A 13,700-nucleotide genomic window follows, 5' to 3' on the forward strand; every position below is an offset into this window, starting at 1 on the left:
TCTCTTTATGATGAGGTTAGGGTTAGAGAACGAGTCTGATGAGAGCAGGGTCTTAAGCTTATATAGGGCTAGATCAAGTCGTCTCTACTCATCACCAATGGCTTACTTGACTAAAATCTAAGCCCATCAAGCAATGGTTCACGCAAAAGGAAATAAATAGGACCCCTTTAATTGGCTTCAAGACTTTCTTTTTTCACAAGGTTTTGGGCCTTAAAGTATTGTGCTAGTTCACAACCTATCATGTATTTGGCCTTTGTATTCTTTGTTGTTTTTTAATACAAACAATAGTCTAACCTACAAGGGAAGGGAGTTTCTCACACACACTATCAATGTGTCACCGGGATTCGAACATGAGACCACTGGTATGCAAATCAAAGTCATTTTTCACTGGGCTAGACCCCAGTGCAATTTTCTTGACAAAAACAAACGTATGAAATTTATTGAATAAGAGGATAAATAATTTTTTCCTTTCTTAGTTTGATACATTTTCTCGAAAAAGTAAATTGAGGAGATACTCTCAGAAGCCAATTACTATTTGTTACATGGCCTGAGAATCTAACCAAATGTTACATATGAATTGTTAATCACAAAGTAAACTTCTATTGCAGCTAGCGCAGGTAAGTATAGTTCCTCCATACATTTTGTATTTTTTTTGGTCTGTGTCCATACATTTTGTTTATTTGCTCCTACTTTCGGTGGTCGTTAATCTAACCTACCACCTCCTCCACATCGGTCCAAATCCCTAAAATAATGGAAAAACAAAAACTTAAGGCATTGTTGTACAATAATGAAGGTATTTTACCTATATTATTGAGTGCGAATAGACATTGCAAACTAACCAAGCAATCCCTAAATTGACTAATTGAGACAATGACTAACAGATAGAGATAGAGTAATGCTGCAATGCAAAGCAATTTCACATTACACAATCTTATATTATAATTAATTTGAATTATATTGCACTAACTAATTTATTATATGAAACAAGAGATATAACAAGTAACCTATGATTAAATAGAAGATTTGTAGGTCAAGTGGTTAACAGCGACTCTCACATCTTGCAAAACGAGATTTTGTTCCTGAAGTTGCTCGCTGGTAAATATGAGTAAAAAAACTTTTTACCGCAAGTAAGACTGAGTCAAAGTCGGGAAAGAATCTAATTTATCTAGTTGCTCAATGTGAAGTGAAGCCAGCCACCAGAGAGAGAGAGAGAAGGAGCGCATTTCTAGAAAAAAAGTGTAGGTAGAGGGAGGGGAGAGTACGTGTGCATCGGGTGAGTGTAGTGTCTCGTGGGTTTTGGTCGACATGTCAAGCGGTACCAGTCTTCTCCTGTCTTTGTATTATCAACTTTCTCTCTCTGTCACTCACTGACAGTCTTTCATGGGCCCCACTCCTCTCTCTCTGCCCACTCAGCTCTCACGGACGGCACCACCCTCTCTCTCTCTCTCTCTCTATCTTTTTTAGAGCTCATATGGTCCTCATACAATTATGGCATAATCATTTTTCACCTCATCAATTGCTGGCTGTAAAGGCAACTCACTTTTCTTTCTCTATATCTAGCCTTTACCTTTTCAAATCAAGCCTTTGATTTCATCTTTTAAAAGTTTCCCACTTTAATTTTTTTAAGCTCATGTACGCACAAAGATTAGTTTTCACCACTTTCATAAGAAAAGGAAAAAAGAAGAAAATATTGATCTGTAGATATATATATTATTGAGTAAAAGGAGAGAATGGGGTCTAGCGGTCCAGCTGAGTCTATGGCTGACCGACTTTGGGAGAGCAGCCGTATTAGATAAAGGGAAGGAGAGAGAGAGAGAAAGAGAGAGAAGAAATATTCTCTTTTGCTTTCATTTTCTGTATGTTTGGCATTTTTCTTTCCAAGTTCAAGCAAAGTAAAAAGTTTTCCCAGAAAACAAAAAGAGCTTCATTTGGGTTCTTAATTTGTTCTCAGCGATCCAAAATTCCAATACATGCACTGAGATTTCTTGTATTGTCTTCTTAATTATAGTAGTAAATCCTTTTCTTTTTTTGTTTCTTAATTTGTTTTAGTAGTTTTAGCATCTTCTCTTGTTACTTCTTTTGTCTTAGCAAGTTTTAGAACGCAACCCGTTACTTCTAATTACTTCAGATTCAATATGATGTCCGAAGATGGTCTCTCAATTCCCTCCACCGTCAAAGGGTTAGCTCAAGAACTAAGTTCCAGCCCTAACCCTAACCCTAATACCGATAATCAACTCAAGAGGAAGAGGAATTTACCTGGAACTCCAGGAAAGTGTATTTTCATCTCCACCTTGCAACTTCACACACTTCACTTCTTTAGCTTTGTCTATTGATCAACTCAATCTTCATCTTGTATTCTTTTTTTGAACTTTTTGTTTGATATTGGTTACTTCAATAATTCAATTGCAGATCCAGATGCAGAAGTCATAGCTTTGTCCCCAAAATCTCTAATGGCCACAAACCGATTCGTTTGCGAAATTTGCAACAAGGGATTCCAGAGAGACCAGAACTTGCAGCTTCACCGACGCGGCCACAACCTTCCATGGAAGCTCAAACAAAGATCAAACAAAGAAGTGATTCGAAAAAAGGTGTACGTGTGCCCGGAAAGGACATGCGTGCATCACGAGCCTTCCCGAGCACTCGGAGACCTCACCGGAATCAAAAAGCACTTCAGCCGAAAGCACGGTGAGAAGAAATGGAAGTGTGAGAAATGCTCAAAGAAATACGCAGTTCAATCGGATTGGAAGGCTCATAGCAAGGTTTGTGGGACTAGAGAGTATAGATGTGACTGTGGCACACTTTTTTCCAGGTAACTGTTTTTCCAACATGTTCTCTTTAATTATAACAAAAATTCCCTACTTTATATGATTAATTTGGGAAAATAATTAATATATATATATATTTTAATGCTCTCATCACGTAGAGGCTTTAATGGGGGTTCTATTTGAATTTAATGCTTTATGCACAATTCGGGTACCGATTGTTTACCAAATTTTGTTACACAGGAAGGACAGCTTCATAACTCATCGAGCTTTCTGTGATGCATTGGCGGCTGAAGAAAGTGCAAGGTTTGGCTCAGCTTCAACTACTAATATGAATCCAAGCTTCATCAATGGGTGCAATAATATTACCAACATTAACCCTCATCATCAACCACCAAGAATCCCTCATTTTATACCAATGTTTCAGCAAGAATTTTCTGGCTCAGACCCTGCTGCAGCCAACAATTCTCATCTCAATTCCAATGCTTTTATGCCGGAATTGGTGCCGACACCTTCAATGGACATGTTTGGATCGTCATCGTCATCGCAGACGCAGTGGCTCATCAACAACAATAAGTTCCCGGAAGAGGCATCGTTTAATCTCTCCATGTCATCTTCGTCGTTGGCTCGGGGACTTAAGGAGGAATTAGAAGAATCCAAAGGAAGTTTGTCTGAAACGATAAGTGCTTCTGCTACCTCTTTCTATAACAACAACAATCACCAACACCAACCCATGTCAGCCACAGCACTTTTGCAAAAAGCAGCTCAAATGGGATCTACAAGAAGCAACAACAACAACAATAATCCAGCAACAACATTCAACGACACTGCCTTTGGTTTCATGAGCACATCGTCCAATTCAAAATATGTCCAGCTCAGTTCATATGGCCACCACCACAACAAAAATGAAGTTGAGAGCTTCAATGATTTGGTGAATTCCATGTCTTCTTCAACTCCAGCAACCACAATTCGAGACGGATCGTTGTTCTCTAGCTCCTTCTTGAGCAACAAACACTTGATGAATATGCCTGGAGCAGCCAATCTGATAAAACAAAGCCAAAGTGAGCAAAGTAGTCTAACTAGAGATTTTCTCGGAGTAGGAGGCGATGCGATTACCGGAGTGCCCTTCTTTCAACAAGAGCTAGCCAAGTTAGCTTCAATGGGTGACTTGAGTCAATACACTAGTAGTGGTCATCAATGAGAGCCCTATACATTAATTACAAAGCTACTTAAAAGAGAGCCTTTGTTGGTCTCTATATACTAGAGTTTCATTAGATGAAATGTATACCAATGGAAACTAGATTAAGAGGATAACGAGTCTGAGTTTGCACTCAAAAAAGCGAGTCAACTCGGAGAGAGAGAGAGGGGCCAGTGCGTGTTCATGTTGGGAGAGAGAGAGACTAAACAAAAAGAGACTTCATTGGCTTAAAGAGAGGGCCCTCCATGCATGTAGTAGATTTTTTTTCTTTTGTGTTTTCATCTTTGGAATTTTAGTCTTTCTTGTCATTTCATTTGATAAAAGGCTAAAGTTTAAATTGTGTCATGTTTGGTAGTGTGACCTATGTCGCTGCCTTTTCCTACTGTCAACATTTTCCACCGTCAATTTTAAATAAAGGAATCTAACGTACGTGGGTGTGGGCCTAATTAGCCTATTCACGTTCAGCTAAATGATAGCAGAAAAGTTTAATGACAATGGAGTTGGCTCAGTTTATTATTAGATTTGAGGTAATTTGCATTCCCAAGTAATAATGTTAGGTTAAATATACAATTAACAAACGTTTGTCAATTGTTGGCCTTACCTAATATGCCTTACTATGCGACATGCTTGTGATTTATAACTCTAATCCAGTCGAGTTTCAATTCTGCACTCGAGTTCGAATTAAAGTATATTATCGCTTGTATAACCTCTATTCTAGTCTTTTATTCCTTGATTAAACAATGAAGCATTTAATTTTATGTAATATAATAATTTTTTTTTAAAACACATGCTATTAATATATTATCAATCATGCATGTACCATACATTATTCAAAATATAATCTCCATTTTAGTTATCAACTCGAAAAATTATCAAAACACCATGGGTGAGAAATGGTCATTAGAAGTCATTTTACAAATGAGTAAATTTGTCTTTAAAGTTTTGAAAATAAAGTGAGTAGGAAAATAGAACAAGAGCAAAAAAAATTTGTAAGAAGATTAAGAGCAAAATTAGGAGAAAGTGGAAAGTGAGGAGTCTATAATTACCATACTGTATACTTTCGCTTTCGCTTTCAATTCTATATTACTACTTATTTTTAAATAATAAGTGTATGTGGTACTTCACAAAGTCTTTCAATTCTGCATGATTATCACTAAGTATGTCAAGTCCATATATTTGAGACTCTATGTAACCCATAAGTCTACTTTTGACACCCAACATTTTGTTTTTTTGGACAATTTAAATTCCAACATGATTTATTTCGTTTTCATAATATCTTTGCTTCGATATGTAGTATTGTTATGTTGTTAGGTTGTGGATTAGAATTTGGGATCTTCTTCTAAAACGAGGAAGGAAAGTATCACTAAACTGAGAGCTAGCTAGTTATCAATACAACATGATGATGAGGGAAATCATAACACCTTCTTATTTAGATTTTTTTTTTTCTTTGAAAAGTTCAACAGTAGCTATTTGTACATACCTATAATATTTGTTCTTCATCTAATTAATTGGCGCAAATAAAGGGGAAATTGATGATAATACTGAGGAAATTAAACTACATGCTTCAATGTCGACTTCATGTCAAATCGATGTGGTCTTAACGTCAACCTTGATGGCTTGCGGACTTCCCAAGTTATCCAATGATGTCAACGAGAGGGAAATCATTGATAGTTTCTCTTATTTCAGTTTTAGTTTCTTGATCAGAAAGAAGAGAATGTTACTAACATGATGATGAGGGAAATCATGATGTTATTTACCAAACAAGTATTCAATTTGTTAAAGCAAAAATTCAAGAAACAAATCATTAATAGAACGATATTGAACTATCAAAATGATGATGAAAGCGAATGACAAAAAGCCCGCCCTGCTTAGAGTATTTCTGGTCTCTGCCTAGTGTGTTTGCCTTGTTTTTTCTTGTATGCTATATTAGCAATAAATAAGAAAGGCATGAATTCCTTCTAATTTCTTTAATAAATTATTATCGCTTATAAAGAAGGGAGATAGGCTACTTGGTTAGTTCAACGATCAAACCCTTATGTGTAGAGTGACTTGCCTAATCCTTTTAGCCTCTAACTATGCGGTTTTACTATGATTCTCTTTAATAAATTACTATTGCTTCATTTCAAAGAAAAAATAAGAAGGTTCTTTTGGAAGCAATAGTTCCTCAACTTATGCCTGATTTGCATTTTGGTCCTCAAAGTTAAAAGATGACTCTTGTGGTCGCTTAACTTCACTTTCTCTCTCAATGTTGATCATGACGTCATAATGTTATATTTTCCATCAAATATAAGGGCAAAATGATCATTTTAGGTAGTTTTCAATTATTCGTCTTTTTATAAGAAATGGTCCCTGCATCGTAGAGGATTCAAGGCGGTTTTGAAAGGTAGCCCCTCGACGAGTACAGGGACTCCCCAAATTTTTTTGTTGGGGATAGGTGCCGGGACAGAAATGGTATTACCATACCCGACCTCGAACCGGCCCGTTGCCATCCTTATGAGTGAAGTTCAGGACTACCAAAGCCAATATTAAGTTGGATGACTAAAATATAAATCATTTTTAAATTCAAGGACCATTGCTTTGAAAACGCTAGTTTAAAAAAAATTTAACATATTTTTTTCATACACAGTTTTTACCAATCATCACAATGCTTAGGGTCACACTTTTTAACACAATAAAATAGGATACTACTTGCCTCCTTACTTGTAAGGAGATACTTCTCCTTCCTGTGAATCATAGTTTGACACATATGCAAAAATAATTCATCAAAAACACAAAATGAAAACTTATGCACACATGTCACACTGCTATTGACAGGAATATAGAAGCTCCTACTTATAGGTACGTAGGGAAGTATTTTCCATAACATTATTCAAACTAAAGATCAAATTAGTAGTTTTAAATTGTGATTATCTGATGCGAACAATGCACCAACACGGAAATAAGTTGGATTACTTTTATTGGATTATACTCCTTAGATAACATCATATTTGAAGGGTTACTAAAGATTTTATTCAGTCCAACCTAAATTTTCTTTTGAATTAATACATGGTGTAAGATTAAGAATTGCTTTTTATTATTATTTTATAATCCTAAATTGAATACTAAACCATACAATTGTATGACCTACACATATGTTATAGTCAAAAGTGAAATTCAAATTTAATGAATAAGTGGATACCATTTGGTGTTATATTAAAACCATATTTTCCAACAACAAAAAAGTGGATTCTATTTCTATTAGAGATATGCAATTTAAAAGGTTTAAAAATAGTTTTATTGATTGTTGGTAGGTCACACTTAGATTGTGCATCAATTGATTGAATAGACATTACATGTAGACTTAGCATTACTCTCAATCATCTAACGTATCACTTGGTTTACACTATGAAAGCATCTCCAACAGTAGTAGCATACAAAACTCTTTAAATTGAAGTTTAAATGTTGACCTACCTGCCAATTTGAAAGTTTTATTTGCTACTTGAACATTTTTTGCTCCAACAGACTCTTCAATTCAATTAATGCAATATCATGAAAACGAATAAAAAATATGAAAACATGTAAAAAAAATGTCTATATATTTATTACATGAAAAGAAAAAATGTATGTTTTTAACATTTTCAAGGTAGATTTTGTTTTCTAAAAGTGAAATTAAATGTTGGCTTATTGGATATGCTCCATGTGCTTTCAAAATAGTCTCATATTACCACCTATTCTTTGAAATGTCTCAATATACCATGTATACTTTCAATAAGTCAATAAGTATCTCACGTTAGCTATTCCGTCATATTTGAGAGAAAGTTCCGCTAGCGAATGTGGCCCCCCACTTCTTTTCAATCTCATAACAAGGGAGAGGAAGGGTTAGTCAGGTTGAGAAAAGGGGAATTTGGGAGAAGAAGGTTAGGTTGAGGGAATTTCAGATTTAGGAGAAAAGGGGGAATTTGATTTGGGGATTTCAGATTTGGATTCAAACCATCCTTCTTCTCCCAAATATGAAATTCCCAAATCAAACTCCCCATTTTCTCCCAAATCCCTCATTTTCTCCCAAATATGAACCTCCAGATTCCCAAATCTGAAATTCCCTCAACCAAAAATTCTTCTCCCAAATTCCCTATTTTCTCAACCTGACTAACCCTTCCTCTCCCTTGTTAAGAGATTGAAAAGAAGTGGGGGTCACATCAGCTAATATAACTTCTCTCAAATATGATGGAATAGCTAGCGTGAGACACTTATTGAAAGCATAGGTGGTATATTGAGACATTTCAAAGAACATATGGTAATTTGAGACTATTTTGAAAGCACAGAGGGCATATCCATAAATAAGTCTTAAATGTTTGAAGAGCCAAAATCAACTTACCAGTCATGAAAAAGAGAAAGAGATTGCAGCTTTGATGACTAAAGTTGAAGAGGTTGTTTAAAAGAGTTTTTTTATGTAGCTCACCTATTTTAGAATTCCAAAGCTATTGAAGAGGCTGTTGGAGATGCTCTTATGTACTTAGTTGTCAAAGTAATATTTGCCAAATCCCATAAAAGTCAATGCCAAGTATGCTTATAGAAATCATGACTTCGACAGATAAATCTTCTTTTTTTAGTTTTTTTTGTTGTTGTTGTTGTCGAGTTTGGGGTGAATGGGCTACTGTAATTTGCTTTTCTTCAAGCTGAAGCATTCATGACATGATCATTCTTATTCTGAAATAAATTCAAAATGGTACTTCGAAAGTGCAAAAGGAATGATCAAGACACACATGCACTTTTCTGTAGGAATTTATACAGATTTCTCAAAATACACAGTATCACAAAATGAATGTAATACAAATACAGGTTACAATGAACAAACAAATTAACAACCCCATGAAATTCATTAGTTACACAGTATTTGGTATCTTATATTTATGATCACAAACTGGCATATATAATTCCACCGTGTCCGCATAATGTCCATTGGCACAAAGTAATCAACCATTCTGTCACAAAAAGCTTATAGCTGCAGCAGCAACCACTGAAACTCCAATGGAGAGAATGGCATTAATCTTGGGGATCAGACAAGGAACAGCACCAGACTTCACTTCAGCAACATCAGGAGTAGTGTCATCAGAATCGGATGATGAAGACTCCTCCTTAGGCTTCTCTTGTGCAGGTGCCGGAGCCGGTGACGGTTGGTGATGCTTGGGAGCAAAAACACCATAAGGCTGGAGCACACTGTTAACTTTGTAAATAGCAATTTGATTATCAGAGTAGACAGTGCCTGAAATGGAGGTGTTCACAAGGCCAGTGGAAATATTGACTGAACTGCCTGTTGTGGTAATGTTTAGTGGATAGTCAAATCCAGTTCCAGCTTGGGTTCTCACTGGATTGCTGAGAGTTTGAAAGTTTTGGATTGTGAGAAAATCTGGGATCAGATGGAATTGTAAGAGCTGCACTTTTTGCTCATCGCCCAAAGAGTTGAGTGAGCCTGTGCTGAGCCTTGAGAAGGCACTGTCAGTTGGGGCTAAAACGGTGAGTTGGCTATTTGAGTTGTTGAGTTGGCTGTAGAGCTGTCTGTCAATTTGGGTGCTTTTTAAAAGGCGGATGAAGACATTGAAGCCACCTGCTTTTTCAAGGATTTTGGTGATGTTGGTTGGGCCTGGAGGTGCAGGGGCATCAGCTGGTGGTGCTGGAACTGCTGGCCCTGTAATTGATGGGGAAGCTGGGGCAATTGGGGCAGCTGGGGCAATTGGAGCAGCTGGGGCAACTGGGGCAGCAGGAGCAGCAGGAGAAGCAGCAGGGGCTGCAGCAGGAGCTTGGGCTAAGATTTTGGTGCAATGGGAGAGGAAAATAAGTAGAAGTGTGAGTGAGAAAAGAGGCTGATGCTGAAGCTTTACCATCTTGTTTTTGAGTGTGGTGGGGTTTTGGCTGCTTAATTTGCTTGAAAACAAATAATGCCAAAGCACGAGTGGTGCTTGCATGCACAAGGTGTTTGATATTTTGTGCAAGTGTTTGATATGAGTTTTGGGGGGAATGGAGAGGGTTTTTATAAGTGGTGGGAGATGAGGGATTTAGGTGAGGAGGTTGATAATTATTTGATCAGTTATACAACCTTCGCAGTTAGCATGTCTGTCTTTGTTGGGAAGGTGAGAGAGAGGAAATGTAGAGTGAGATTGTGGTGTTAGACCTACTAGTTTGCTTTCATCTAATTATTTGGTGTTTATCATTTGCCAAGTGAGAGGGAATGAATGTAGTGAGATTGTGGTGTCAGAGCTACTAGCTAGCTTGCTTTATGTAATCATTTGGAGTTAAGATTTACTTCCAAATTGTTGGCGGTTAAGCTCTGAAATACAGGGGTGCGCATAAATATCAGAGAAAATAATTAATGATTAAATCGAACTCATTGAGTCGGTTTAGTTCGATTTTTAATTAAAAACATTTATTTTGAATCAAATTGTCTGAACCGTCAGCTCCATACTCTTCCTCATTTCCTCATATCTTCTAATTTCCTTATCTATCTTCAAGCATCATCGCTTTTCTCAAGTCGACTAAGCACTAATGCGTCATCGACGGTCGTCACCTCTGCTCTACTTGATTCAAACAACTCACTGCCTCATCTTCTATGTCGTCGCACCAAACTGAGTCTATCAAATTCAGCCATATTTGGTACAATTACACCAACTTTTTACTACAACACCTAAATTGACGGGTGGGCGACAATTCGATTGACGGTTAAAGATGTGGCACACGAACCAAGCTAGCTCGTGCCCACTCTACTAAAACGACATTTATACTAGATCCCAAGACCCCTTATAGGCCTATAACAATTTTAAAAATGCTTAAGTAACAATTTCTTTAGAAATAAAAATGAAAAAATGGCTTAAATTACCTCTAAACTTAAGGGCAAAAATTCATAAGTGACACTCTTTCATTGTCTAAGGGTGGAAAGGAGAGAAGAAAAAAAACCTAGGGGACAGCCAGAGAGAGAGAGAGAGCAAATGAAGAATTGAACTTGCACTTTTTTTTTTGTCAAGTTCAAACTTTGATAGAAAACCCAAAAAGGGAAGGGAAACAAACCAGTAGCAATTACAAGCATGGCTAACAGACAGCCCAGAAACTACAAACCGTTAAACAAAACAAAAGCAAATAGCTAGTCTGAGATGCCTCACCCTCAAATTGGCGATAGCTGCTGCCTCATGGGTACGCATATATTTTAAAAAAAAGTACTTCTCTTTATTTCTCAATCTCTCAGTGTCTCGCTGTCCCTTATACGAATATGAGATGTTAAGATGGAGATGTAACTAGTTCTCATAAGGCACAAAAGATTACACTTGGATCAGATAAAATAATTAATTTTTCTGGATGGTTTTCTTTGTTTTAGGTAATTTGACATGGGGCTTTAATGCAATGCATTCATGATTGTGTTCATATGCTAACGCATTCGTGATGATAACTCGTATTCTCAAGTTTCTCAGGAGACGCCATGTACTGATTTTGTGGAGGGAATTACACAAATTTAAAATACACAGAAGCCCAAGATGAAATGCGCAAATGAAAATATTGCATTATAGTATAATGATTATACCAAGAAACAAAACAAATCAAGAACCCAATGAAATTCAACAAAACATTATTGGTCTCACATACAGATCACATTTCTGACATGCATAACAACAATTATTACGTACCCTTCAAATTCAAACCAACTCCAATTGGAACAAACAATTTTGTCAAGAAAAGCTTAATGCTGCTGCAGCAACCACAGCAACTGCAATGGAGACAATGCCATTAAATTTGGGGAGCACGGTAGGCACAGCTCCAGACTTCACTTCAGCAACAGGAGGAGTAGTACTAGTGTCACTGTCATCAGATTCAGATGATGAAGAATTCAACTTAGGCTTCCCCAGTACAGGTGCTGGAGCTGGAGCTGGTGACGGTAGTTGACGCTTGGGAGCAAAAACACCATAAGGCTGGAGCACACTGTCAACTTGGTAAATAGCAATTTGATTATCAGAGTAGACAGTGCCTGAAATGGAGGTGTTCACAAGGCCAGTGGAAATGTTGACTGAATTGCCTGATGTGGTAATGTTTAGTGGATACTCCAATCCAGATCCAGCTTGGGTTCTCACTGGATTGCTGATAGTTTGGAAGTTTTGGATTGTAAGAAAATCTGGGATCAGATGGAATTGTACGAGCTGCCCTTTTTGCTCATCACTCAAAGAGTTGAGTGAGCCTGTGCCGAGACTTGAGAAGGCATCATCCGTTGGGGCGAAAACGGTTAGTTGGCTATTTGAGTTGTTGAGTTGGCGGTAGAGCTGGTTGTCAACTTGGGTGCTTTTTATAAGGCGGATAAAGACTTTGTAGCCACCTGCTTTCTCTAGGATTTTGGTGATATTGGTTGGGCCAGAAGGTGCAGGGGCATCAGCTGGTGGTGCTTGCACCACTGGCCCTGTAATTGTTGGGGCACCTGGGGTAGCTGGGGCACCTGGGGCAGCAGCAGGGGAAGCAGAAGGAGCTTGGGATAAGATTTTGGTGCAATGGGCGAAGAAGATCAGTAGCAGTGTGAGTGAGAAAAGAGGCTGATTTTGCTGCTTCATCATCCTGTTTTTGAGTGCGGTGGGATGCGGCTTCGTAATTTGCTTGGAAACAATTAAAAACCACAAGGTGTTTGATATTTGGAGAAGATGTTCGATATGAGTTTGGGGGGAAATGGAGAGGGTTTTTATAAGTGGTGGGAAAGGAGATATAAGGTGAGGTGGGTGATAATTATTTGATGCAACCTTCGCAGTTAGCATGTCTGTCTTTGTTGGGAAGGTGAGGAGGGAATCAATATAGTGAGATTGTGGTGTTAGAGTTACTAGTTTGCTTTCATCTAATCATTTGGTGTTTATCATATGCCAAGAGAGAGGGAATGGATATAGAGTGGGTGTGGGATTGTGGTGTCAGAGCTACTGGTTTGCTTTCATGTAATCATTTGGGGTTTAAGATTTACGTGGGGTTAAGCTTTAAAACACAAGTGTGCACATAAATACCGGAGAAAAAATTGATTAAATCGAACCAATCAGGTCAGTGTAATTCGATTTTTAATTTAAAAAACATTTATTTTGAATCAACCATCTAAACTGATTCCGCTCCAATTTTAATATTTTTGGTTGGATTTCTCTTCCTCCATACTTTTCCTCTTTTCATATATATCTTCCTATTTTGCTTACCTATCTTCAAGTATTTTTTCAGAGTCGACTAGGTATGTGTCGTTGACGGTCCTCATTCTTGGCGTGACTTGTGCACTCATTGACTTTCCTTGCACATCAAGGATTCCTATATTAATAATTGAATTTGCTTTATTTCTGATTTCCTGCCATAAATAGAATTAGGAATTAATTACTCTACTTGGTCTCCAAGACTTCTATTGTATTATAAATATGGCTTCTTACAAGGAAAAGTATACATAGAAAAATTTTGACAAAAAAAAAAATACATAGAAAATTCCCACCACAATTACTATCTCATAATGTTAGCATGCTATCAGAGTTGCAATCTTGGGATTGCTTCTAAACCCTAGCCAAACTCCAGCTGACACTGCCATAGGGGATTAGATAACCCCCTATAGAGGTGGCACCATCGATTCCTCTCCCACCATACCTAGATCTTAGCATACTTGACTTCAAGAATGACCCAGTTACTGACACAGATCCAGACTCAAATTCCAACACAGACACGACCAAGACTCCGATTCATACCCAAATCGACCCAGACTTAGACCCAGACCTAGACTCTGA

General features: G+C 37.5%; 3 protein-coding genes across 3 annotated transcripts; 1 reads left to right on the forward strand and 2 right to left on the reverse strand.

The window, feature by feature from the left end:
• Positions 1-1,490: 1,490 nt before the first annotated feature.
• Positions 1,491-4,305, forward strand: LOC103325054 (uncharacterized). The gene is made up of 2 exons (XM_089043852.1): positions 1,491-2,809; positions 3,006-4,305. The coding sequence occupies exons 1-2, from the start codon at positions 2,451-2,453 to the stop codon at positions 3,961-3,963; spliced, it is 1,317 nt and encodes a 438-aa protein (XP_088899978.1). The 5' UTR covers positions 1,491-2,450; the 3' UTR covers positions 3,964-4,305.
• A 4,383-nt stretch (positions 4,306-8,688) lies between these two features.
• Positions 8,689-9,939, reverse strand: LOC103325074 (uncharacterized). Its single transcript, XM_016793014.2, has one exon. It carries the CDS (start codon positions 9,900-9,902, stop codon positions 8,925-8,927), a length of 978 nt encoding a protein of 325 aa, XP_016648500.2. The 5' UTR covers positions 9,903-9,939; the 3' UTR covers positions 8,689-8,924.
• Positions 9,940-11,460: 1,521 nt separating this feature from the next.
• On the reverse strand, positions 11,461-12,721 carry LOC103325063 (uncharacterized). The gene has a single exon (XM_008227199.3). The coding sequence runs from the start codon at positions 12,714-12,716 to the stop codon at positions 11,652-11,654; it is 1,065 nt and encodes a 354-aa protein (XP_008225421.2). The 5' UTR covers positions 12,717-12,721; the 3' UTR covers positions 11,461-11,651.
• Positions 12,722-13,700: the final 979 nt, after the last annotated feature.

This window comes from Prunus mume, linkage group LG1 (genome assembly GCF_029339155.1).
Source record: "Prunus mume cultivar Tortuosa linkage group LG1, ASM2933915v1, whole genome shotgun sequence".
Classification (NCBI taxonomy): Eukaryota; Viridiplantae; Streptophyta; class Magnoliopsida; order Rosales; family Rosaceae; genus Prunus; species Prunus mume.

What these genes read in the sequence shown, in the direction of transcription:
- LOC103325054 (XM_089043852.1), top strand. Translation starts at nt 2,451, where the DNA reads ATGGCCACAAACCGATTCGTTTGCGAAATTTGCAACAAGGGATTCCAG. An exon ending in TGTGGCACACTTTTTTCCAG is followed by an intron (nt 2,810 to 3,005) that starts GTAACTGTTTTT and finishes TTTGTTACACAG; the next exon opens with GAAGGACAGCTTCATAACTC.
- LOC103325074 (XM_016793014.2), bottom strand. Translation starts at nt 9,902, where the DNA reads ATGCAAGCACCACTCGTGCTTTGGCATTATTTGTTTTCAAGCAAATTA.
- LOC103325063 (XM_008227199.3), bottom strand. Translation starts at nt 12,716, where the DNA reads ATGCTAACTGCGAAGGTTGCATCAAATAATTATCACCCACCTCACCTT.